The sequence below is a fragment of the Lagenorhynchus albirostris genome, chromosome 15, assembly GCF_949774975.1.
Source record: "Lagenorhynchus albirostris chromosome 15, mLagAlb1.1, whole genome shotgun sequence".
NCBI classification, from domain to species: domain Eukaryota; kingdom Metazoa; phylum Chordata; class Mammalia; order Artiodactyla; family Delphinidae; genus Lagenorhynchus; species Lagenorhynchus albirostris.
The window spans coordinates 32,010,395-32,036,379 of NC_083109.1; the positions used below are offsets into that span (position 1 = coordinate 32,010,395).

General features: G+C 43.4%; 1 protein-coding gene across 1 annotated transcript in view; it reads right to left on the bottom strand.

Moving 5' to 3' along the window:
- Positions 1–3,701: 3,701 nt before the first annotated feature.
- RASSF2 (Ras association domain family member 2) overlaps positions 3,702–25,985 on the bottom strand; it is a 48,753-nt gene continuing 26,469 nt past the window's right edge. The window contains exons 6-12 of the mRNA XM_060124109.1: positions 23,218–23,306; positions 13,601–13,761; positions 12,249–12,350; positions 10,723–10,774; positions 10,115–10,236; positions 8,809–8,906; positions 3,702–7,650 (exon numbers count right to left, since the gene is read on the bottom strand). Coding sequence (XP_059980092.1) covers positions 7,581–7,650; positions 8,809–8,906; positions 10,115–10,236; positions 10,723–10,774; positions 12,249–12,350; positions 13,601–13,761; positions 23,218–23,306 — 694 coding nt within the window. The 3' untranslated portion in view covers positions 3,702–7,580. The remainder of the gene's footprint in view (positions 7,651–8,808; positions 8,907–10,114; positions 10,237–10,722; positions 10,775–12,248; positions 12,351–13,600; positions 13,762–23,217; positions 23,307–25,985) is intronic.

The window sequence follows — 25,985 nt, forward strand, 5'->3', positions numbered from 1 at the left end:
CAGCACAGTCAAGACATCAGAGTGGCTGGTTTTCTCAAAGATCTTAGAACTATGGATGTGATCTTTCCATTCTGGTGTCTATATGTGTGTGTGTGTGGTGCGTGTACATCGCACACACACACACACATATGGTTTTGGCATATAGAGACTGCATTTCAGTTGCACGATGGGCCTCGTGTTACAACGGGATTTTGAAGTCTTGTGCTTAGAGAAAACTGACACTGGCAGGGAGATGAGAGCCTAGCTGGCTTTAATCCTCTGGCCATTGTTTTCATTGTTTTGTGTTTTTACATTTACATGTGCTTTTGGACACACTAAACAGGAAATTTTAATCCAAAAGCCAATGTAGGGAATTCCCTGGCAGTCCAGTGGTTAGGACTCTGAGCTTCCACTACAGGGGGCACGGGTTGCATCCTTGGTGGGGGAACAGAGATCCCCCAAGCCATGTGCCGGCAAAAAAAAAAAAAAAAAAAATCCAATGTAATAGAAGCATAAAGAAAACATAATCTCACCACTCCAAGGTAACTTTTTCAATAGGCTTTTATATATAGGCCTGCAATCATACTGAACATGCAATTTTATTCACTTTATGTAATGTTTTCCAATGTTTCTAAATAAATGTATAATTATACTTTTAATGGCTGCATAATACCCATGTTTATGGTTTTTATTTTACCTGTAGCATTATCACAGAAGGAAAGAAGAAAGAAAGAAAAAGTCCTACTCGGCTTTGGCTTTTTTTTGATTGAGGTATACCTACTTGGCTTTTTATTGGGATTAATTAGATCAATTTGAAGAGAGTTGCTATCTTTCCAATTCATAAATGAAGTATACCTTTCCATTTTTAAATTTTATTTTATGATCTTTTATTGCTGATACATAGAAATAAAATTAATTTGTATATAGTCACATTGTTTTAGCAACTTTGTAAAATCAATTTATTGTTTCTAATAACTTCTCTCTAGATTATTATGACCACTTTAAATTCAACTTTTATTTGTTGGTTTCTTTTAATGGGTCATGGATGTTGTAGTTTGCTCTTTTTGCTTAGTTAACTTAAGGGTTTTGGCCAAACTACTTATATTAATTTTTGTGACGACTCATGTTATTGCCAAAATTTGGTGAAGGAACTTTTTAAGTTAAACAATACATTACATTTCTGTAAGTATGTCCCTTGCCTTTAAAAATCTTTCTTTGGGGTCATTTTGGATTCCAGGCTTTTTATGGCCCCAGACATTCAATATTGGCTATGTGTGGGAGTTCTCATCAGCATTTTGTTCCTGAAATTACACTCCAGACATCTCTGAGACATAATTATTCCCATTAGTAAGACAGCCCACGCTGTCCTGTTCCTTCTGATCCAAGCTTTGGCACAAGCTACCCTCTGGGAGCCCAGGTTTCTCTCAGTGGAGGATATTTTAAGAGACCCAAATATAGGTGCTGCTGATCCCTTAGATGGTTCTGCAGACACGGGTAGTGTGACATTCAAAGTCACAAGTTAGTGCTAATGTATCCAGTTTTAAAACTCCAAAAGAAAAATGGATTTTGCTCTAATGCAAGAACATTTAAATCAGCATTATCAAAACAGTGATATATAAAATATCCATATTATATTCTGCCTTCCACCGAAACATCGGTTTAGATTTCAGTTCTAGCCTAAAGCTTAAACTTAACATTTAAATTCCAAATTACAGCTTTTCTTAAAAATCTCACATATTAAAATTGTGATAAGCTGCCTTTTGGCCAATGCATAGAGTGACCATATATATCATCCACAATGGGACATTTTGAGAGCAAAAGGAGGTGCTATTAATAGTTACACTAGAGCAACAGACATAAATTGGAATTGTCCTGAGCAAACCAGGACTTACAGCCCCTACCAATGAGCCCATAGTTTTAAAACTTCTAAACTTATGTACTTAAAAAGTATATATTTATAAGGTATTATTTCTATAAAGTTAATTTACATAGTTATTGTTATATAATTACATACTTAAATAAAAGTAATCATTTTTATTTTGTTTGGTTGGGTTTTTTTCTCCCCTGCATTCCCCCCACCTCCTGTTTTTCTTGGTTTTAAAATGAAAAGAGCAATGTCAATTTTATCCAAGTTCAATTTTCAGTAGGTTTGCTTGCATCTAAAGCATTCCAGCAAAACCTACTCAAATGTATTCAGAACTTTAAAGTCTGGTGCTCACAGCAAACTCCATTCAGTAAGAGCTTCATTACCTAAAATGGATACCAATAAATTATTTCATAAAATCTGTTTTCATAAGGCAAGACAAAAACTGCCGACTCCTTTGGCAGCGGCTATTAGTATTTGTTGGGTGACTTCAGGCACTCTTAAATTCTATAAAGTTTACTGCCTGATTTGGGGTCTTGGTGGGGCCCCAAACAGACCATTTATCTTTTGTTTATGTTGCCTACATCCACATACTGTACAGTACAAAACCCTCACTGCCTTGGAAGTGTTACCTTGGAAGTGTCTCCTCATCTATTTCACTTAGTTTAGTTAATTCAGCACCTAAAAAGCTACTGCTTGGAGTGAAAACTCTAAATGTAAGAAATCAAAACAACAATTAAAGGGGAACCACCATTATCCAAACTTTTCTCTCTTTTTAAGTACCTATAAGCATTGTTCGGCGGCATTGATAAAAATCTTGTCTTGGTTGCTACCTTTTTCTAGAGGCCAAATTATGTTGGTCACTCTTTATGCTCCATGGCCAGATTTCCTAGAAAGACAACTGTCAATCACATATTTAAATGTTATGAACCAGCCACACAACGTCTCTCTGTGTTAGAGTTCTCCAGAGAAACAGAACCAATAGGATGGAGAGAGATGATAGATAGACAGATGATAGATAGATAGATAGATAGATAGATGACAGGGATCTACTTTAAGGAACTGGTTCATGCAATTGTGAGAGCTGGGAAGTCCAAAATCTGAAGGGTAGGCTGGCAATCTGGAGGCCCAGAGAAGAGCCAATGTTGCAGCTGAAGTCCAAAGGCAGACTGGAGGCAGAATTCCCTCTCCCTCAGGTGAGTCAGTGTTTTTCTGTTACAGCCTTCAATTGATTGGATGAGGCCCACCCACATTGTGGAGGGTAATTTGCTTTACTCAAAGTCTATTGACTTAAATGTTACTCTCATCTAAAAACACCATCACAGCAACACCCAGACTAGTGTTTGACCAAATATCTGGGTACCATGACCTAGCCAAGTTGCACATAAAATTAACCATCACACTTGTCTCACACCATAGCGTGGAACTTGGGCCCTAGTCTAAAGGTCTTAGGCTTGGCAACCCCTGGGGGGTTGTGCCTCCAACAGAGGCAAGCCCAGGTCCCCAAACCCTGACAGTGGCTTGGTCATTTTACAGATGAGGAAACCAAGTCCTAGAAAAAGTTTCAGTGAATTGGCCCCAACAAGCCAAGGGTAGAGTTAGGACAAAAATCCAGTCTCACTGAATAGCTGTCCCCAGCTGTTTCTACAATTCTTGGCTCCACCAGGGCCTGAACTCAAGATTCAAAGGGAATTTTCTCATTTCACTTCCTTTTTGGAACATTAGAACCAAGTCAGAGTGCCAGTCAAACCATAAACTCTGAAAAGAAAATCAAAGCGTCTCCTGGATGCACCTTCACTTTCCCATCCCCAACCCTCCTGTAATGCAGCGGACACGCACACACCTGTCCGCCGGGGACTTCTCTTTGAAAGTGCTTTATTCAACAAGATCTAAGTCAGGTGCTTTAAAACATATCAAAATGTTACAGAAATTCACAGCTCCCTACTGAGGACTTGCCAAGTTACATTAAGATACCTAAACACATCAGTTTATAACTTCAGAACCAAACATTGAACGAGGTCATGTACCATTGCTCGAAAAGCAAGTTATGATTAAGAAGAAAGATACTTCACAAAGCTAAATCAAGTGAGGAAACCCTTAAGAAACACTAGCAGTAACACACCAGGAACCATCAGCCTGGGAAACAGGTCTGCAATCGCCGGGGAGACTCCACAGGAAAACTGAGGCTCTCCTTTCACAGCTTGCCCATGTCTGGTGCCTGGCTATAACACAGGGGGCGCTGTGACCTCCCATGACAGGGTAAACACTGTCAATTCCCTCTGAAAGAAGGGGTGCCATATTTGTCTTTATTTTTACCTCTCTAGGAGATCATTCTTCATCTCATCTGCCTCCAACAAGACTTTGTGTAAAACAATTTTCAGAGGCTTGACTCGAGAATCTGTACTGCTGCAACAGGTGTTCAAGGAGATCTCTGCCTCCTACCTTGGCCCTCACATCATGGTTTTGTCACTATGAGGCACTGGAATTCCTTTGTTCATATAGGAATTTCTCTTGGAGATGTATCTATGGCACCATGTTCTCTGTGCTACAGAGCTTTGAAATAGTTTTATTTTTTAAAGAGAGCTTCTCTTTCCTTAAGAGAGCTTCCTGCTTTTCTCTGGTCCATTTCTCCTTCCAACCTCCTAACACTGAAATAACAGCCCAACTCCAAAGAAAAGAATTCTTGCCAAGACGTGTTTGCATCTGAGAACAGAGTTTGTTTCTTGAGTGTTTTTGTTTGTTTGTTTTGGTCTTTATATCCTAAAGTCTTATCTACAGAGATAAAATGTCTTTATCTGGAGGTCCCTAGGAGAGAGTATTGTTTTCTTTCTGGTAGAGAGGAGGGAAGGGTGAAAATATTTCTCCTTGAAGTCTCAGACCAAAACCTCAACCTCAGGGCTCAGCATTTGTCACAGGGGTAGGTGGCTAATCCGAGATTCTTCCACCTCAACCTCAACTCACAAAGTCCACAAGTCTGGAGACCAGTGTACACATTCCTCACCAGTTTGCACAGGCAAACCTATTGTTTGTGCTTTTCAATCCCTCCCCAAGGTAACCACTCCCCCCCACCACAAAATTTAACTCCTCACCTTCCCACTAATGTGATGACTAAGAATGTGACCTTGTGCTTAATTCCATCATCACCAGGGGGACTGGATCCCCTTCCCAACGATAAACTCAGGTTTTTCCTTCATTTGATCACCTTGTAACATAAGCCCCTGGAAAAAGACTCAGATGTGGCTATGCCGCTTTTCACAAGTGAGGAAAAACCCTGTAAATTGGCCTTTTTGTTCTTCGCACGATTTCAGGTTCATTGCACACAATTACATAAACCCACACAAATCAGTCCAGGAGTTCAGAGCTGCAAGGCCATGTGATACCAGTGAGAAAATCCAGCTCCACATCACAGCAGAGGGTCTCTATTTCAGTTGCTGCTATTTCAAAGAACCTTTCCAAAATTCCTGACTGGGTCATTAGTACGTGAGAAATGATTTCTAAACAGGGTGAGCCAAAATGGAAAAGTGCGGCCTGCATTAAGTGGAATGTATCGTGTAAGATGCGATTTCCCCTCAATTCCATCCCAACCCCCCATCTTTAAAAAGCCAAGTCTACCTCAGTATCACTTTCTGAGAAAGTGATCTGGCAAATCTGACATTTTGCAACACTCCCATATTTACCACTATCATATTGCTAGTGCAAATTAAAGAGAACTTTGATAAACCAAAAATGGCTGTCCAATAAAAGTTAGCCATTAGTAATTTGCTTTGTGGAAAATTTTTTCCCTAGCCACTCAAGGAAGATTACTGGGGCCAACAAAGGCTTTGAACATTCAAAATAAAAATAACCGGAAGAAAATTTTCCAAGTCATTTCTCAAATGCAAAACTCAGGAAGTATGTTTGCATTCACAAAACTGCCCTTTCCCATCTGTAACAAAGGAAGCCTCTCCCCGGGCCCCCATTTTTTTCTGTGCATTTTGCAGAAGCCCACTGAGGTGTATGATTGAGGCTAAGGCCCTCCAGATTTCCAGTCCATCCCCCACAGGGCTGGTGGCGCTCCCCACAGAGGAGGTAAGCTTGCTAAGAGACCCTCAGCAAAATGCCAGGTAGCAGCATGCCATCCTTTTGAAAGTTAACAGTGAGACTACATGGAAGCCACAGGGGCAGGTAGGGGGCAAGGGTGCCTGGGCAGGAACAGCTCTGCTGCAAAGGTCCACTGTCCTTGCAGGCACGGATCAGTGGCTCTTCTTTCCTCAACTGCCCAGCTCTCCAAACCTTCTTTGGAGAAGAGGTGGAGAACAGATGGGGAGCTTCCCTACCACAACAAGGCTCAGTGTTAGGAGCTTCTGGCCTTGCTTGGTTGACTTCCACAGCCAGGCACCTGCTCCAAGCATCTATCTGTCGCTCTTCAAACAGTATCCGTTGTACTGGAGCTGAGCTACCTGGCGATCTTACCAATGGGGGCCCAGAAGGACAGACTCTTCCTGCCCTTCCCCCTCCATTGGAATATCTCTAAAGATCACCTAGGTGGCTGCTCAGAGAAGCTGAGAGAGAAGCTCCATCCTATCTACACACTCTCATGGGGCAGCCCAAGAAGTATCCCTTAACCCCACACTTGGTCAGTAGCAGGACAAGTCTTCATTCTTAGAGTCCATCTCCACACACGACGTGAGGGCAACTTGCAAAAATCCAGTGGTTGTAAAGTATTAAGCCTTGACTTTGCAAACGCAGGGCCTCAGCTCCAAGTGCAAGAAGACCACTGGATATGAAAATGGGCTGGGTTTACAGGCACCTGTCATTCTGCGAGGAGCCTCCACATTTCTCTAAGGAGGGAAACTTCCCAGCCATACAAGACCAGGCGCCATGTACAAACCAGTGAGGCCTGTTTCATAAGATACTTCTTTCAACTCAGGGAGGCCCCAAAGAGTTGGGGTCATCAGCTTGGCATGCTGAGACAAACATCAGGCTCCCCTATCTCCTAGAGGTAGCCAGGGAGGTGGGGGCGGAGGCAGAATCCATTCTTTACTGGCATCCACACAGACCATCACATATGTCCTTGTTATTTAAAACAATTGAAGTTTCCAGTGTAAAAACCTGTGGGCTTATTGCATCTACCCCACTGATGGTTTATCTTTTTCTTTCCATCAGAACTGCCCCAAGGGCATGGTTTGTTAATTAATTTGTTAACTGCCAAGGATCTCACACTTGCAGATCCTTCCTAGGGATACAGGGAGAGTATCTATTAACATAAAAATACCCCAAATGGTGAGTTTGCTGGGCCCACTTCCCCTTCTAAACACAAGCAGACATGTATGGCTGCTCCCTGGCACTTGAGGGGAGAAATCTTTTCTTCAACCTAAAACCCCTCAGATCGGTGACTCCTCTGATTTTCCTGCCCACAAGCAGAATATCTGCCAGCCTCATAGCACCTGTGCTGGCTGCTTGGAATTGAATTGCATGTGAATATATCATGTGGGCATGTGGATGTGTACCATGTGCACACACACGTGCACACACACATTTTGGGTTCCTCTTATAATAAAAATGGAAAGTCCTCGTGAGTAAAGGAAAGGAGCAGGGAAAAAAGGGTCAGGGAGTTAGTTGTCTGCTGGCTTCTCCATGGTGGTTTGGGAGCTGGAAAGGTTTGCATTTAAACGTTTCCATGGAAGGCGCCCAGCTTCCTGTGAGTCTTCTCAGGTCAACAATGCCCTCCACGGCGTCTGGATCCCCTCCCTGTGGCTCAGATTGTTGCTGGGGTCTCGGCTATCTCCTCCAGCCTCTGCCGAATCATTAGCCGGAGCACGGTGTACCTGGGGACAGAACAGCTTCGGTGGAGAGCAGAAAGCAACACACTCCTTCTCATGACCCTCCCCCATCACTTGGGTCACAGTGTGGGCCAAGTGTCCCAACCCTTTGCTTCTCTCACTGGCCCACTCTTGAACCACTTCGTTACTTGTGTTCATTTCCACAACAGGATGAAAGGGACTGAAGAGGCTCACTCCAAGCTAATTATTTTACTATGATTAAAAAGTCTGGAGAAGAAGAATGAGAAGGTGAAATAACAAGAACAGTAATAGGGATTCCCTTTGTTGAGTGCTTACTATGCTCAAGGCACTATGCCTAGAGTATCATATAATCCTCACCTAGGCTGGACCGTATGAAATTGCCATTACTTTTACCACTTTGGGGGAGCCTACAAAAATGACAACTTCATAAGGTTCAATCTAATATCAGTATCTGCATTTTGCCAAAGACACTATAGCAACTACCAGGCATGGAGGTCCATGGCTTAGTGGTGAGTATGGTTTTTTCATCCCTTCCCTGAATTATGGTAATTCAGATACTGGAGTGAGCACTGTTATGCAGGGCTAACGTGGCTTTGCACTGCACAGCAAAACTATTTTTAAAGTTTGGCACATAGTAAGTGTTCAATAAATGTTAACTGCTATCATATTATTATCATCAACACAGAAAATGTAGCATTGACTTTAGCGGCAAAAAAATCAATTTTTCTGCCATATCTATGAAACGCAGCTCTACTTTATGACTAAACATGACCAAAAAATAACAAAATCCTCCCCAGAACGAAGTTTTAGTACTGGACTTTTCAACCCAAATGCAATTTCCAGAAGAGAAATGTTAAAAAGGGAGAAAGGATGTGAGGAAGGGATTTTAGGGTTACTCTGCTCAAATTTCCACTGCCGAGGCAACCTTCCTGAAATCCTTGGAACAATTTTATGTCCCACATCAAAATGAGAAGTTGAACGAGAAGCAGAACGACCAACACACCGATGTTTCAAGTCCCCACCTGAGATCTGAGATCTGGCATTGTCAATGGGAAGCCCCCTGAACACAGTCCCAGGCCCAGACAGCAGCTCCTCACAGCCCCTGCAAGGTTCCTGAACAGAGACTCTTCTCACTGAGGCCTCAGGAGAAACCCAACCAGCCACCCCAGGGGCTATGCTTACTTGCGCATCAGCTTCTTTACTTCCCGATCTTCTTCCTCTTGGAGCTTCTGAATGAAGCTTTTAAGGACAGGCATCTCAAACTTTATATACTGAGCCACCTGGGGAGAAAAAAGTAAGTCTGGGGTGCAAGACCCCTCCCAGCACTATTCTAATTTTTTTTGGCATCTCTCTCATATAAGGCACAAAGCCTTGGGAAATCTATTTCTGCACTAATCCGGGATTTCCTTAAAGGCAGGAGCCAAGCCTCATTCTTCTCAAGGCTGGTATAGAGTCTATGATGAAGATCACTTCATTTACATGATAACTTCATCTCATAACTTCTCATTTTTCATCTCATGTATCCAATCCATGAGAGGTGATGTCAAACATAGAAAAGCACTTTCTCTTGTCAGGCATGCGGAGAAGACTGGAACACATAATATTCAATAAACCTCTCTGCTCTCCCCTAAGAGAAATTAAGGAACCACGGCTCAGAATGATGATTTGTGCCTCAAGGCTCAAACAGGCATCCAAATGTGAACTGCCTCCTGAGAGGCTATAAGCCTGGGGGTGGCTCCCAGGTGAGCTGAAGTTAAGCAGCCACTCTTCCTCCCTCACCAGAACCCTCACCCTGTTCTACCAACTCTTCTCTGTGGGAGAAGTATGTTTCTTCATGCTGTTAATGGTGGGCTCAGCTATGTGACTTGCTCTGGCCAATGGAATGGGTGTGTGGATGTGATATACATAAAATCCAGGTGGGGGCTTCAAAGGAGCTTACATGGTTTCTTGCATTCCAGCCATCTGCCATGAGAAGCATACCTAGGTAGCCACTGCCTCTTACCCTCGGTCTCTGAATAAGACATGCAATGTCTACCTGAACTGAACCCACAATCTAAAGCAGAACCGCTGTTACCAGCCTACAGAATCTGGAGCAAGAAAGTAAGTGTTTACTGTTGTAAGTGACTAAGACTTGGGGAAGTTTGTTGCTATAGCAAAAGCTATAAAATCACTGCTAACTCCTTGAAGTTGCTTGGAAAAGGTTTGCAGAAACTTTTCAGCCCTCTTAAGTACCCCAGAAAGCCTCAAGAAATTTATTCCTTCTATGGAAATCATTTTGTGCCTGAGCTTTCTTCCAGTTAACCCCCACAGGGCACACCCTCAACCTAGCTTCTGCATTCATTATTGTTTCAAGAAAACCTGGTGTTGAGAAATAGCAACAAAACAGGGCCTGGTCATTGGTCAAAAAGCCAAGCTATACCCCAGTTGTAGTTTACCCAACCAAAACCCCACCCTCCGGGGACAGACATCTGACTGAAAAGGGACTCACATCATAGGTGACTTCCTCCACCTGGTCCTTCTCCATAAGGAACACTTTGGAGACTTGCTCACATGGGCCCTGGAGGATCCGGGCAATCAGGGGGTAATCAGTGTTCTTCAGCTTCTGCTTCTCTGGAACCACACACAGCCAGGAGCAGCCCTGAGTTGCCTGAGGTCTTTCTCACCTTAAGTGGTTGTCAACTCAAGGGCCCAAATGGACCAGGCACCTCAGGAGATGTAGCCATACAAGTCAGGAGACTGATTTGTAAACGAACAATTCAACAGTTCAAAGCAAATGTTACCGCTCCCCTACCCCTCAACAATACTTCCATGCCTCAAGCCCTTTGGAAGATGCTGCATTGGAGAATCTGGTTTTCTCTGTGCTTTGAGAAAATCCAGTTCTTTTTTTAATAGGCAGTTATGTTTTAGGGTTAGTTTACTGACCATACATGGCATTCCCCGGTGGACTCATCCAGCAAGCTCACCAGCCTTGGAGGCAAACAACATTTGGAAGTTTCCAAAACCCAAGCAACAAGCAAATGAGGCAGAGATTTTTTTTTTAACTTGCTATTTTGAGTTAATTAAAAGTTTTAAGTATACTGTGTTCTTTATACTTACCACCACTGGTATGGACCACATACAAAGCAAACTCTTCCGCTGAGTTCTCAATCTGAATCAGGAAGGAGCAAAAGATACTTGCTGAAAGCATATATTTACATATCCTAACTGTGGCCATTTCTTCTTCTTGAACACTGCAAAGCTAAATAAATGATAGGCTCTTTTGAGGGGAGGGCTATTTATCTACAGCATTTAAAGGTGGTGAGGAAATGGGGTGGTAACATTATCAATAATAATAGGTAATAAGAGCTAACATTTATTGCACCATGCCAGGCACCGTTCTAACAAACTCTACATGTTTTAACTCATCTAACATGACAACCCAGTGAGAAATAAAATATTGCTTGCCATATCAGTAAACAAAGGATGTCACAGTCATCAGCAATTGCAGCCACCTCCGATGGTGAGCTGGTGAGCCCTGAGACGACTCAGGAAAGAAACAAAGAATACCTGCCATCTTGCAGCCATCAGACTGCAGCCACTCCCAACGGTGAGCCCTGAGGAAACTCAGGGTGAGAAAACAGGATACTGGCCCCCAATAGCTAAGGTGTGTATCAAAGGAATGATTTCAGTGAGCCCAGACTCTTGCATCTTTCCATATGTAGGAAAACGCTAAATTCCTTAACTTGAGATATCTGATTTTCTTTAATTAACAATAACCTTTTGACATTCAGACTACCTGCCCTTTGTTGCAAAACTCCTATGTATCCTAGCTTCCCCTTCACCTCCTTGGAGCAGTCCTCTCAGGGTTACTTGAGATGCTGCCTTCTGGGTTTGAAGTCCTAAGAATATTCGCTGAATAAAACATAACTCTCAACTTTTAGGTTGTGCAATTTTTTTTCAGTTGACACCAGTAATGGGGTCCTGTTAACCTTATTTCACAGATGGTGAGGCAGAAGCACAGGGAGCTTAAGTCACTTGTCCAACTCCTCCAACCAGCAGGTGATAGATAGAGATTCAAACCCAGAGCCTATGCTTTAAACCACTAGGACACACTGGCTTCTGTTAGAAATAAGAATACCTGGTTTCCAAAAGCCTTAGAAGGGTATTGTGGAAAACATACAGAGCAACAGGACTTCAAAAACACTCATGCACTATAATTTTCACATCTATTGAAGGCTCATCAAAGTAGGTTCCCCAAATGCACAGAAGTCGATATGTGCACGGAGCCCTGAACCAGTCATCAGGTCCAGGGTCCTTCTCTGGAGGCCCATAAAGCACCTGAGGGCTGGTGCTTCTCAGGCTTCAGTGGCACCAGAATCCCAGTAAGCCTTGTGGAATAGGTTCCCTGGTCTCATTTCCGAGTTTCCACTTCAGTGGGTCTGATCTGGGGGAGAGGGGGGCCTGAGAACCTACTTTTCTAACAAGCTCCCAGGTGATGCTGATGTCGTGGGGTCTAAAGAACCTAAACCCTCTCTGCCCTGTGCCCCCCTTACCACACACTCTCCATAGCCCCCACCTCTACACTTCTGGGGCCCCAAGGCACACATGCCACTGTCTGAGGCCAGCCAGCAGAGGGAACTTGCCTTAAATTTGTTGAGCAGCAACTTCAGGACCTGTGGAGTGGTCATGGTGCTGTTGATGCGGACATTGGTGATGGAGCCATAGGCCGGCGTGAACACCGACGTCTGTCAATAGAGGGGTCCAGCTCAGAGTGGGTGTACAGACAAGGATAGGGCACTAAAACCCAGGTGTCCTGGCCCTGTTACCTGGGGTAAAGGGACAGGGACAATGGCACTCAACCTGTGCTCCCTGAGAGTCCTCTGTCCCTTACAACATAGAAGCATTGGGCTTTGATGTCAGTAAAGAGCCCTGGGCTTTGCCTAGCTCAGGAGCTCGCACCCACCCCACCGCAGAAGGCTTGAGGGATCTGAGCTTGCCAAACGGCAGCGCTGAGGAGGGAAAGAGGACCAGATAAGGGAGGCACTCCCTCCAAATAAAACATGCACAAAGCCCCTTCTACTACGACTTCAACATGAGGAGGTCTGTGACCACTCTTCCATGATGCACTTGTTTCTGGGGCCAGATTCAAACCAAGCAGCAGGAAGGAAGAAGAGTCAGCTAGCTTGGGGTGGGGTGGGTGATCTGAGTTCTGCAGCTCTGTTTCAGGGCAGCCCTTAACTCACAGAGAAGTCAGGCCACATAGCAGCTGGAGGCACATGGTGCAGAAAGAGAGTAACACATGGATGGGGGGTTTCTGATGAGGGCTGTTTGTGGGGTCATCTCGCATCTCACCCACTGAGCCAGGAAGAAAGGGGGCAGGGCACAACCATTAAAAGAATGACACAGCCATTAAGAACAGGATACCACAAAAACTGGTTAGAACCTACTAGGCCCAAGATGGCAGAAGATTTGACTTCCAGTAGACCTTCACCTCATTATACACTCATTGTAATACATTAGCATCTAAATGACACACCCACTGGTGCCATGACAGTTCCGAGGTCGACCATAGAAGGCCAAAAAGTGGGTGGTGGCCCAATTCATGGAAATCCCCACCCCTTCTCCAAGACAGAATACTCCTCCCACTTACTAGCCTATGAAATTACCCAGCCCATAAAAACTAATCACCCCCACAGCCCAGGGCTGCTCTCATATTCCAGAACGACCCATTGCCTTGGGGCCACCGGACTCACCTGAGACCTAGGACATGACCATCCTCTTGCACCCCATTTTTTCCTACAACACCATCATTTAGGAGGGCTCCTGATCAGGAGGCCCTTATCTCTCTCAGAGCCAGCAGAGCCTGCAGCCCACTCACGACCCAAAGACTGAGTGGCTTCCCAGGAGTCTGCAGCCCTGAGGTGGCAGCTGGCCAGGAAGGGGTTTTGCCCCCACTGGAGCTGGCGCTTGCCCCCTGCCACCCTATCGCCTCTACCTTGTGGTTGTAGAAATGGCCGTTGATGGAGAAGCGGTGGCGTCTGATTCGCCGCTGGTCGCTGGGTGTCCTCACATTGCCACGACGACGTACCCCAACATCACTGCGTGTGCGCATCAGTTGTGGGGTGTCTTCCTGCAGGGACTTCAGGGCCCTGGAGTCTGAGAAGGAAGGGGAAGATGAGCTCTGTCTGCTTGGACCTGGAATGTGGCAGTGTGCACAGAGTACCCTCTTCCGGACCTATGCTACAGCACCTACAGCTTCCTCAAAAATATATTTTATAAAAACAGTATTTCCTGCTGGGGGAAAAACATGATGCATAATTTACCAAGAAGCAGTACAGTGACAAAGTTCAGAGCACAGACTCCTAGGTTCAAACCCCAGCTCCACCACTGTCATTGTAGGGGAGCAAAACTTGCTACCCCCGAATGTCTCTGGCATGCTGAAAACAATCAAGCCCCAAAAGACTGATAAATGAAATACAGCCTGCTATATCAGTAAACAAAGGATATCACGGTCATCAGAGATTGCAGCCACAGGCGATGGTGAGCTGGTTAGCTCTAAGGGGACTCAGGACGGAAAAGAACACCTGCCATCTAGCAGCCATTACACTGCAGCCACTCCCCACGGTGACCCCTGAGGAAACTCAGGAGGTGAAAACACAGGATACTGGCCCCAAATAGCTGAGGTTCCTATCAAAGTAATGATTTCAATGAGCCCAGACTCTTGCATCTTCCCATACACAGAAAAGAGCTAAATTCCTTAACTTGGGATATCTGGTTTTCTTTAATTAACAATAATCTTTTGACATTCAAACTACCTGCCCTTTGTTGCAAAACTCCTATGTATCCTAGCTCCCCCTTTGCCTCCTCAGAGCATTTCTCTCAGGGTTACTTGAGATCCTACCTTCCAGGCTTGAAGTCCTAAGAATATTCGCTGAATAAAACATAAATCTAAACTTTTAGGTTGTGAACAATTTTTCAGTCAAAAAACTCAGGAAGAAACTCTGCCTTTTCCCCTAACTGCCTAAAGAATTTAGATAGCGGGCTTATTACTGGACTAGAGTTATCACCAGAGACATCTGCAAAGAATATGGGCTAAATGTGGTGAGGGAAACTCTTAGAGATCAGAGTCCACCCTGTGTCACACTGTCTTTGCAGGCCCAGCAAACATTTGTTTACCAAACGTTTGTTTTCCATCTCCATGTGAATTGCCTTCCTCCCCTGAAGTCCCAAATCACTACCCCCAACATCCTCTTTTGTCTTTAGCTGAAGATGGCAGTTAAGGTGAGGGCATCATCAATCGGGAAGATGGCGGAAGAGTAAGACGCGGAGATCACCTTCCTCCCCACAGATACACCAGAAATACATCTACACGTGGGAAAACTCCTACAGAACATCTACTGAACGCTGGCAGAAGACCTCAGACCTCTCAAAAGGCAAGAAATTCCCCACGTACCTGGGTAGGGCAAAAGAAAAAAGAATAAACAGAGACAAAAGAATAGGAACGGGTCCTGCACCAGCGGGAGGGAGCTGTGAAGGAGGAAAAGTTTCCACACGCTAGGAAGCCCCTTCGCGGGTGGAGACTGCGGGTGGCGGAGGGGGAAAGCTTCGGAGCCACGGAGGAGAGCACAGCAACAGGGGTGCGGAGGGCAAAGCGGAGAGATTCCCGTACAGAGGATCGGTGCCGACCGGCACTCCAGCCCAAGAGGCTTGTCTGCTCACCCCGCGGGGCGGGCGGGGCTGGGAGCTGAGGCTCGGACTTCCGTCAGAGCGCAGGGAGAGGACTGGAGTTGGAGGTGTGAACACAGCCTGCAGGGGGTTAGTGCACCATGGATAGCCGGGAGGGAGTCTGGGGGAAAGTCTGGACCTGCCGAAGAGGCAAGAGACTTTTTCTTACCTCTTTGTTTTCCTGGTGCGCGAGGAGAGGGGATTAAGAGCGCTGCTTAAAGGAGCTCCAGAGACGAGCGCGAGCCGCGGCTAACAGCGCGGACCCCAGAAACGGGCATGAGACGCTAAGGCTGCTGCTGCCGCCAACAAGAAGCCTGTGTGCGAGCACAGGTCACTCTCCACACCTCCCTTCCGGGAAGCCTGTGCAGCCCGCCACTGCCTGGGTCCCAGGATCCAGGGACAACTTCCCCGGGAGAACGCACTGCGCACCTCAGGCTGGTGCAACGTCCCGCCAGCCTCTGCCGCCGCAGGCTCGCTCCACATCCGCACCCCTCCCTCCCCCGGCCTGAGTGAGACAGAGCCCCCGAAGCAGCTGCTCCTTTAACCCCATCCTGTCTGAGCGAAGAACAGACGCCCTCAGGGGCCTACACGCAGAGGCGGGGCCAAATCCAAAGCTGAGCCCCAGGAGCTGTGCGAACAAAGAAGAGAAAGGGAAATCTCTCCCAGCAACCTCAGAAGCATCAGATTAAAGCTCCACAGTCAACTTGATGTACCCTGCATCTGTGGAATACCTGAATAGACAACGAATCATCCCAAATTGAGGAGGTGGACATTGAGAGCAAGATTTATTATTTTTTCTCCTTTTCCTCTTTTTGTGAGTGTGTATGTGTATGCTTCTGTGTGAGATTTTGTCTGTATAGCTTTGCTGTCACCATTTGTCCTAGGGTTCTTCTATCCGTCCTTTTTTTTTTCTTTAAAAACATTTTTTTCTTAATAATTATTTATTTTAATAACTTTATTTTGTTTTATCTTACTTTATTTTATTTTATCCTCTTTCTTGCTTTTCTTCCTTTCTTCCTTCCTTCCTTCCTTCTTTCTTTCTACTTTTTCTCCCTTTTATTCTGAGCCGTGTGGATGAAAGGCTCTTGGTGCTGCAGCCAGGAGTCAGTGCTGTGCCTCTGAGGTGGGAGAGCCAACTTCAGGACACTGGTCCACAAGAGACCTCCCAGCTCCACATAATATCAAATGGCGAAAATCTCCCAGAGATCTCCATCTCAACACCAGCACCCAGCTTCACTCAACGACCAGCAAGCTACAGTGCTGGACACCCTATGACAAACAACTAGCAAGACAGAAACACAACCCCACCCATTAGCACAAAGGTTGCCTAAAATCATAATAAGTCCACAGACACCCCAAAATACACCACCAGACGTGGACCTGCCCACCAGAAAGACAAGATCCAGCCTCATCCACCAGAACACAGGCACTAGTCCCCTCCACCAGGAAGCCTACACAACCCACTGAACCAACCTTACCCACTGGGGACAGACACCAAAAACAACGGGAACTACGAACCTGCAGCCTGCAAAAAGGAGACCCCAAACACAGTAAGATAAGCAAAATGAGAAGATAGAAAAACACACAGAAGATGAAGGAGCAAGATAAAAACCCACCAGACCTAACAAATGAAGAGGAAACAGGCAGTCTACCTGAAAAAGAATTCAGAGTAATGATAGTAAAGATGATCCAAAATCTTGGAAATAGAATAGAGAAAATGCAAGAAACGTTTAACAAGGACCTAGAAGAACTAAAGATGAAACAAGCAACGATGAACAACACAATAAATGAAATTAAAAATACTCTAGATGGGATCAATAGCAGAATAACCGAGGCAGAAGAACGGATAAGTAACCTGGAAGATAAAATAGTGGAAATAACTACTGCAGAGCAGACTAAAGAAAAAAGAATGAAAAGAACTGAGGACAGTCTCAGAGACCTCTGGAACAACATTAAATGCACCAACATTCAAGTTATAGGGGTTCCAGAAGAAGAAGAGAAAAAGAAAGGAACTGAGAAAATATTTGAAGAGATTATAGTTGAAAACTTCCCTAATATGGGAAAGGAAATAGTTAATCAAGTCCAGGAAGCATAGAGAGTCCCATACAGGGTAAATACAAGGAGAAACATGCCAAGACACATATTAATCAAACTGTCAAAAATTAAATACAGGGCTTCCCTGGTGGGGCAGTGGTTGAGAGTCCGCCTGCCGATGCAGGGGACAAGGGTTCGTGCCCTGGTCCGGGAGGATCCCAAATGCCACAGAGCGGCCAGGCCTGTGGGCCACGGCCGCTGGGCCTGTGCGTCTGGAGCCTGTGCTCCCCGGTGGAAGAGGCTGCAGCAGTGAGAGGCCCGCGTAGCACAAAAAAAAAAAAAAAATTAAATACAAAGAAAACATATTAAAAGCAGCAAGGGAAAAACAACAAATAACACACAACGGAATCCCCATAAGGTTAACAGCTGATCTTTCAGCAGCAAGTCTGCAAGCCAGAAGGGACTGGCAGGACATATTTAAAGTGATGAAGGAGAAAAAGCTACAACCAAGATTACTCTACCCAGCAAGGATCTCATTCAGATTTGATGGAGAAATTAAAACCTTTACAGACAAGCAAAAGCTGAGAGAGTTCAGCACCACCAAACCAGCTTTACAACAAGTGCTACAGGAACTTCTCTAGGCAAGAAACACAAGAGAAGGAAAAGACCTACAATAACCCAAAACAATTTAGAAAATGGGAATAGGAACATACATATCGATAATTACCTTAAATATAAATGGATTAAATGCTCCCACCAAAAGACACAGATTGGCTGAATGGATACATGAACAAGACCCATATATATGCTGTCTACAAGAGACCCAATTCAGACCTAGAGACACATACAGACTGAAAGTGAGGGGATGGAAAAAGATATTCCATGGAAATGGAAACCAAAAGAAAGCTGGAGTAGCAATTCTCATATCAGACAAAATAGACTTTAAAATAAAGATTATTAGAAGAGACAAAGAAGGACACTACATAATGATCAAGGGATCGATCCAAGAAGGAAAAATAACTATTGTAAATATTTATGCACCCAACAAAGGAGCACCTCAATACATAAGGCAAATACTAACAGCCATAAAAGGGGAAATCGACAGTAACACATTCATAGTAGGGGACTTTAACACCCCACTTTCACCAATGGACAGATCATCCAAAAAAAAGCAAATAAGGAAACACAAGCTTTAAATGATACATTAAATAGACGGATTTAATTGATATTTATAGGACATTCCATCCAAAAACAACAGAATACACTATTTTCTCAAGTGCTCATGGAATATTCTCCAGGATAGATCATATCTTGGGTCATAAATCAAGCCTTGGTAAATTTAAGAAAATTGAAATTGTATCAAGTATCTTTTCCGACCACAATGCTATGAGACTAGATATCAATTACAGGAAAAGATCTGTAAAAAATACAAACTATGGAGGCTAAACAATACACTACTTAATAACGAAGTGATCACTGAAGAAATCAAAGAGAAAATAAAAAAATACCTAGAAACAAACGACAATGGACACACAACGACCCAAAACCTATGGGATGCAGCAAAAGCAGTTTAAGAGGGAAGTTTATAGCAATACAATCCTACCTTAAGAAACAGGAAACATCTCGAATGAACAACCTAACCTTGCACCTAAAGCAATTAGAGAAAGAAGAACAAAAAAACGCCAAAGTTAGCAGAAGGAAAGAAATCATAAAGATCAGATCAGAAATAAATGGAAAAGAAATGAAGGAAACGATAGCAAAGATCAATAAAACTAAAAGCTGGTTCTTTGAGAAGATAAACAAAATTGATAAACCATTAGCCAGACTCATCAAAAAAAAAAGGGAGAAGACTCATATCAATAGAATTAGAAATGAAAAAGAAGTAACAAATGACACTGCAGAAATACAAAAGATCATGAGAGATTACTACAAGCAACTCTGCCAATAAAATGGACAACCTGGAAGAAATGGACAAATTCTTAGAAATGCACAACCTGCCAAGACTGAATCAGGAAGAAATAGAAAATATGAACAGACCAATCACAAGCACTGAAATTGAAACTGTGATTAAAAATCTTCCAACAAACAAAAGCTCAGGACCAGATGGCTTCACAGGCAAATTCTATCAAACATTTAAAGAAGAGCTAACACCTATCCTTCTCAAACTCTTCCAAAATATAGCAGAGAGAGGAACACTCCCAAACTCATTCTACAAGGCCACCATCACACTGATACCAAAACCAGACAAATATGTCACAAAGAAAACTATAGGCCAATATCACTGATGAACATAGATGCAAAAATCCTCAACAAAATACTAGCAAACAGAATCCAACAGCACATTAAAAGGATCATACACCATGATCAAGTGGGGTTTATTCCAGGAATGCAAGGATTCTTCAATATACGCAAATCAATCAATGTGATACACCATATTAACAAGTTGAAGGAGAAAAACCATATGATCATCTCAAAAGATGCAGAGAAAGCTTTTGACAAAATTCAACACCCATTTATGATAAAAACCCTGCAGAAAGTAGGCATAGAGGGAACTTTCCTCAACATAATAAAGGCCATATATGACAAACCCACAGCCAATATCATCCTCAATGGTGAAAAACTGAAAGCATTTCCACTAAGATCAGGAATAAGACAAGGTTGCCCACTCTCACCACTCTTATTCAACATAGTTTTGGAAGTTTTAGCCACAGCAATCAGAGAAGAAAAAGAAATAAAAGAATCCAAATCGGAAAAGAGAAGTAAAGCTGTCACTGTTTTGCAGATGACATGATACTGTACATTGAGAATCCTAAAGATGCTACAGAAAACTACTAGAGCTAATCAATGAATTTGGTAAAGTGGCAGGATACAAAATTAATGCACAGAAATCTCTTGCATTCCTATACACTAATGATGAAAAATCTGAAAGTGAAATCAAGAAAACACTCTCATTTACCATTGCAACAAAAAGAATAAAATATCTGGAAATAAACCTACCTAAGGAGACAAAAGACCTGTATGCAGAAAATTATAAGACACTGATTAAAGAAATTAAAGATGATACAAATAGATGGAGAGATATACCATGTTCATGGATTGGAAGAATCAACACTGTGAAAATGACTCTACTACTCAAAGCAAACTACAGATTCAATGCAATCCCTATCAAACTACCACTGGCATGTTTCACAGACCCAGAACAAAAAATTTCACAATTTTTATGGAAACACAAAAGACCCCGAATAGTCAAAGCAATCTTGAGAACGAAAAATGGAGCTGGAGGAATCAGGCTCCCTGACTTCAGACTATACTACAAAGCTACAGTAATCAAGACAGTATGGTACTGGCACAAAAACAGAAATATAGATCAATGGAACAGGATAGAAAGCCCAGAGATAAACCCACGCACATATGGTCACCTTGTCTTTGATAAAGGAGGGAGTAATATGCAGTCGAGAAAGGGCAGCCTCTTCAATAAGTGGTGCTGGGAAAACTGGACAGGTACATGTAAAAGTATGAGATTAGAACACTCCGTAACACCATACACAAAAATAAGCTCAAAATGGATTAAAGACCTAAATGTAAGGCTAGATACTATCAAACTCTTAGAGGAAAACATAGGCAGAACACTCTATGACATAAATCACAGCAAGATCCTTTTTGACCCACCTCCCAGAGAAATGGAAATAAAAACAAAAATAAACAAATGGGACCTAATGAAACTTCAAAGCTTTTGCACAGCCAAGGAAACCTAAACAAGACCAAAAGACAACCCTCAGAATGGGAGAAAATATTTGCAAATGAAACAACTGACAAAGGATTCATCTCCAAAATTTACAAGCAGCTCATGCAGCTCAGTAACAAAAAGACAAACAACCCAATCCAAAAATGGGCAGAAGACCTAAATAGATATTTCTCCAAAGAAGATATACAGACTGCCAATAAACACATGAAAGAATGCTCAACGTCATTAATCATTAGAGAAATGCAAATCAAAACTACAATGAGATATCATCTCACACCAGTCAGAATGGCAATCATCAAAAAATCTAGAAACAATAACTGCTGGAGAGGATGTGGAGAAAAGGAAACACTCTTGCACTGCTGGTGGGAATGTGAACTGGTACAGCCACTATGGAGAACAGTATGGAGGTTCCTTAAAAAACTACAAATAGAACTACCATGTGACCCAGCAATCTCACTACTGGGCATATACCCTGAGAAAACCATAATTCAAAAAGAGTCATGTACCAAAATGTTCATTGCAGCTCTATTTACAATAGCCAGGAGATGGAAACAACCTAAGTGTCCATCATCGGATGAATGGGTAAAGAAGATGTGGCACATATATACAATGGAATATTACTCAGCCATAAAAAGAAACGAAACTGAGTTATTTGTAGTGAGGTGGATGGACCTAGAGTCTGTCATACAGAGTGAAGTAAGTCAGAAAGAGAAAGACAAATACTGTATGCTAACACATATACATGGAATTTAAGAAAAAAAAATGTCATGAAGAACCTAGGGGTAAGATGGGAATAAAGACACAGACCTACTAGAGAATGGACTTGAGGATATGGGGAGGGGGAAGGGTAAGCTGTGACAAAGTGAGAGAGTGGCATAGACATATATACACTACCAAACGTAAAATAGCTAGCTAGTGGGAAGCAGCCGCAAAGCACAGGGAGATCAGCTCAGTGCTTTGTGACCACCTGGATGGGTGGGATAGGGAGGGTGGGAGGGAGGGAGACGCAAGAGGGGGGAGATATGTCAATATATGTATATGTATAACTGATTCACTTTGTTATAAAGCAGAAACTAACACACCACTGTAAAGCAATTATACTCCAATAAAGATGTAAAAAAATAAAAAAATAAAATAAATTTCAAACACAGACACAAAAATAGGTGAGGGCATCAACCATTTTGGTGAGTTACTCAGTTTTTCTGGGTCTCTCCCAAGTTTACTTGTTATTAAACTTTTGTTTGATTTTCTCCTGTTAATCTGTCTCATGTCAATTTAATTCTTAGACCAGCCAGAAGAACCTAGAAGGTAGAGAAAACTGTCTTCCTTCCCAACACCATATATCACTAACTCTCTGTGCCTCAGTTTCCTCATCCATACAATGGGGATAACAATAGCACCCACCTCATGAGATTGTTGTGAGGGTTTAAATAAGTTAATTCATTTAAAGCGCTTAGAACAATGTCTGCACAGGATAAGCACAATATAAGGACTTGCAAGATAATGTCGAACTGACAATATCTAACAAAATTGCAAATGCACATAGCCTCAGATCCAGAAATTCGATTTCAAAGAATCCTACAGACACTGACAAATGTGTGAAATGAGACATGTATAAGGACACTCTACACTTTTGTTTGTCTAAAAGACTAAAGATGACTTAAATGTTTATCAATAGGGAGCAATTAAATTATCATTTTTTTCATACAATGTAATACAGCAGAGATGTAAAGAATGCAGAAGTTCTCCATGGGTTTGTATGGAACAATCCTCAAGACAAACTAATAGAAAAGGGATGTGCAAAATGCAGCCACTTACATTAAAATGGGAAGAAAAGAAATGACATCCAACCATTAAGCTTTGTTGGTGTGTATTTCCTTGTGCTTGCAAAGAGTATCTTGGGAAGAATGCCTTCAGTTTGCTTCTAGGGAGGGAAACTCAGTGGGTGGATGAGATGGGAAACTTTCAATTCTTTTTTTTAAATAAGTTTTGAATATTGAACCATGTGAATTTTGTTTTCAAAACATAAGTAACAGTGAACAACATTCATCACATCAGTCTTCACACAGTCGGCCCCAAACTAGAGGATCCTCCCACCATGCATGTACCTGTGGGACTTGATGTCTGATCATTCTCAGGCAGGGCATCCACCTCTGAGATTGGAATGTTGGGCATGGTGAGGGGCTTCAGGATAGTGCTGGTGAGCAGAAAACAAACAAAAGGTTCAGCCCCTGCAGAAGAACGCCCCCAGTCCCACCCCACCCCACTCGTACAAAGGGAGCACTTGGCCTGTGCAAGGCTGGATACCAGCACACAGCAGGTCACAAAGGACATGGTAGGCTGTGCTGAGTGTCTCACGAGGCTGGTCCAGTTCCTGGGCTAAGCACTGGGCAGGGAAGGGGAGTTCTGGAGGGAGAAAATGCTTGTTCCCAGTATTTGCAGCAACATGAAGTCCAGGACAGAGAACAACAAAGAACACCTGTGTGGTGCCTGTGCTGAGTTTCTAAGCACGTACAAATTCTATAGCTTATTTAGAAAACCCTAATAATGGTCATTTACTTCTAGGGACAAGATTCTAGTTCAGACCCACTTCTGTTGGAGGAATAACTCAGAAATTGCTTCTACCATCTAGCAGGAATGGAAAGTAATAGGTTGGCTGCTACAAGAGTCAGGGCAGCTTTGGAAGTGGCCCTGATGGCAGTGTTCTCAGGGTTGCTGGAGAAAGGGTCACAAGCAGGCAATCTGAGTTGAGACCTGGTATTGCTATGATAGCTGGAAAATACTCCTCAAAGCCTAAAAGTACAGTGGCAGTTCAGAGAAACACATCGAAAATCAACAGAGGATTTGGCCAGAAAGGAGACTAATATTTAACCAATTAGGACCATCCCATGTTGAGAAGAATGCAGGTGCCCTGGTGACACAAAGCAGACCCTGTGGGGGCTTCCCAGGAACAGACCCCTGTATCCCGCTCCTCTTGTTTGTAAAAAAGCTTTAGCCTCCTAGGCCTTCCCTGAGTTCCAAAGAACAAATTTAATCAGAGAAGTGAGAAAATGCAGAAACTAAGGAAAAGAGTCAAGCAAGACAAAATATTGATAATAACAGTTTAGCCAAAAAACAAAGTCAAGGACCTTTAGTTCCTCCTCAAGGGCTATAGATAGTATCCTGAGCCATGTCCATGAGTTGCTTTGCAAATATTAAAAGTATCTTCTTACACCAGGTGTAAGAAGTTAACTGCATTCTGACCACAAGCAGGTAAACCCCAAACCCCTTGGAACCAGATGATGTTGACTCCTGAAATACCACCCAGTTACCTCACCAGCAATTAATCAGAAGAGCATCTACCACCCTGCGACCCTCTCCCCTCACCTTGCCTTTAAAAACTCTCCGATGAAAGCCATCGGAGAGTTCGGGTTTTTTGAGCATTAACTGCCTGGACTCCTTGCTTGGACCTGCAATAAACGCAGCACTTTCCTTCACCACAACCTGGTGTCACTAAATTGGCTTTACTGCACGTAGATGAGCAGACCCAAGTGTGGTTTGGTAACACTGGGACTCAGCAGAGATAGGATAATTTTTTTTTTTTTTGGTCACATCATGTGGCTTGTGGGATTTTAGTTCTAAGACCAGGGATTGAACCAGGGCCCTCTGCAATGAGAATGCAGAGTCCTAATTACTGGACACCAGGGAAATCCCAAGGGATGCTAATTTTAAGTGAAGACAATTTAAAATTGAAAATCTGAAAGAACTGCCTATTGTATTATAACCAGTGGGCTTCTGAGCCCCAGAATGAAACTGAGCAGAGTCTCTCAGGAATGGTGAACTTTTGGCACCCATAGCAGCCCCTTCCCACTCCCTTGTCCAAAGCACTCTTTATTGCCAAAGCAGAAACTGGTCTCAGCATGCTTCTTAACACAGTGGTTCAGGCATTCACTTTATTATAGCAGGCACTGGGACAACATTATTTACCATTCCTGAAAACTCAAAGTATTTGCAGGTTTCAAGAACCAACCAAGACCAGCTTGATGCCACAGGGAATGGAAAAGAAATAAGTGTATAGCATGAAAGACCCCTTAGTAGGCCAGCCAAAGGCCACATGGTCAAGTGGAATTTTAAAAATCATTTCACTTAGGAAACGGAATGTAACACCCCAGGGCCTGGGCTGGCGCTGTGGAAAGGGTTTGGCCCACTCGAAACCAAATACAGTGAAAGTGCTGAAAACAAAGCAGACTATAAAACCGGCAAAGTTAGATGAAACCAGAGAACCTTGACTGGACGCCCTGGCGCTGATGGGACAGGCAAAGATTTTCCTCCTTAAATTCCCTTGGAAAGAAACCAGATCAGTAACAGGCTTTGGCCACATTGTAGGTTTCTCTCAACTTTAGCAAAGAATAGATTTGGCTGTGGAGTTTAACAAAATGTTCAATGGGGTCAACAGAAAGGGCTTGGTTCTTACTTAAAACAGAAAAAACATCACTGTGGTTTGGCTGAACGGTTGGCGCACTCCACCCACGCTCTGGCCCCAAGGCATTCAGTATCAGCAAATTTTAGGATGGAACAAGGGATAGTCACTTGATCCTAAAAACTGAAGCCCCAGAAAGACAGTAAAGAGGGTGTGCCTTACTAGATGCATTGAACTACTCATTTGGCTACAGGGAGGAACAGGCTTAGTCTTCACAGACCTTCCAGTGGGAACCAAGGAGAGGGGACCTCTCAAGACCATCACGCCACCACCCAACTCCAGGTGTGGCCTGAAGCAGACCTTGCTTGGCTGGCTTGGACAGGACCTGATATTCTTTTTCCTCTTCCAGGTTCCCCTCAGACACAGAGAGCTTTGGACAGAAGTTTTGAGCCCTAAATGTCTCTGGGGTGGGGTCGT